The following is a 1,342-nucleotide window of genomic DNA, read 5'->3' on the forward strand; positions in this document are numbered from 1 at the left end:
CGGTGGCAGCAGCAGCAGCAGCAGCAGCAGCAGGAGCAGCAGCAGCAGCAACGCGAGCAGCAACGGCACCTGTCTCTGAGAGCGTCCATCTTCTTGCGGAGATCTCCGCCAAGATCGGACAGGGAACTCTGATAAACAACAGCAGCAGCAGCAGCAGCAGCAGCAACAGCAGCAGCAGCAGCAGCAGCAGCAACAGCAGCAAATTAGTTTGCTTTTTCAGTGCCTCCCTGCTGCAGTGGACCCAGTACCCCTCGGGGCCGCATAACATCAGCAGCAGCAACAGAGCTCGTCGAAGCAGCAAGAGGCAACAGCAGCAGTATAAACAGCAGCAGCAACAGTAGAAGCAGCAGCAGCAGCAGCAGCAGCAGCAGCAACACTTGCTGCTGCCTCACCCAGGGCTCCCACGTGCTCTCGTCGTCCGCATAGTCTAACCACAAGACAAAGAACTTCTCCTAAACACGCATGCAAACACACACTGCCTTTATCCCCTGCTGCTGCTGCTGCTGCTGCTGCTGCTGCTGCTGCTGTTTCTACTGCTGCTGCTGCTGCTGCTGCTGCTGCTGCAGATGCGTATACACACCACTTTGTTTTCTATTCGGTACCCCCGAATGTCTCTAACTTGATACGTTGTGTCTTTGCTGCTGCGGGCCTTCCCCCCAGTCTTGCTGCTTGGCTTCTTATTGGACGGCATCGTTGCTGCTGCTGCTGCTGCTGCTGCTGCTGCTGCTGCTGTTGCTGCTGCTGCCTGTGTGGCGGCTGCAGCGGCTTGAGCTGTCTCGCGTCTGCCCGGCGCGCTGTCTTCGTTGCTGCTGCTGCTGCTGCCTCCTCTGGTGGGATTTCAAGCGGGGGGTTGGAGACGGCTTCGGGTGTATCGACAGCTCAGGCCAGCAGCAGCGCAGCGCAGCGCAGCAGCAGCTGCTGCTGCCTCGGTGTTGTTGGTGCTGCTTCTGCTGCTGCTGCTGCTCTTCCTAGAAAGCCATGCGAGCTGTTGTGCTGCTGTTCAGCTGCTCTCCGCAGCAGCAGAAACCTCAGTACCTCCTCGGGGCCCCCACGCCCCCCTAGCTGCGCCTGCAGCAACAGCAACAGCAGCCGCAGCAGCAGCAGCAGCAACCCAAGTGTTGCTGCACCTATGAAAAAGAATGACTCTTTAAGTACAAAACAACAAAAGCAAAAAGACAAAAGCCGATCTCATCTCTCCTTGCAGCCCCACGACACCGACACCACCGAAGACGACCGCTGCAGCAGCAGCAGCAGCAGCAGCAGCTGCTGCTGCTGCTGCTGCTGCTGCTGCTGTTGCTTTTGCCAAGATGTGCTGCAGCAAGATCAGCTTTTATAGCCTTCC

The 1,342-nt window shown here is 58.0% G+C and overlaps 1 protein-coding gene across 1 annotated transcript in view; it reads right to left on the reverse strand.

Annotated features, from left to right (window-relative positions):
* Positions 1-1,342, reverse strand: part of EMH_0018390 (uncharacterized protein) — a gene marked incomplete at both ends in the record, with an annotated part of 6,666 nt that overhangs the window by 4,929 nt on the left and 395 nt on the right. Inside the window, 3 exons of the mRNA XM_013501143.1 lie at positions 70-128; positions 393-452; positions 581-825. Of these exons, the coding sequence (XP_013356597.1) occupies positions 70-128; positions 393-452; positions 581-825 (364 nt within the window). The remainder of the gene's footprint in view (positions 1-69; positions 129-392; positions 453-580; positions 826-1,342) is intronic.

Source organism: Eimeria mitis, genomic scaffold, assembly GCF_000499745.2.
Source record: "Eimeria mitis Houghton genomic scaffold, Emh_scaff640, whole genome shotgun sequence".
Classification (NCBI taxonomy): domain Eukaryota; phylum Apicomplexa; class Conoidasida; order Eucoccidiorida; family Eimeriidae; genus Eimeria; species Eimeria mitis.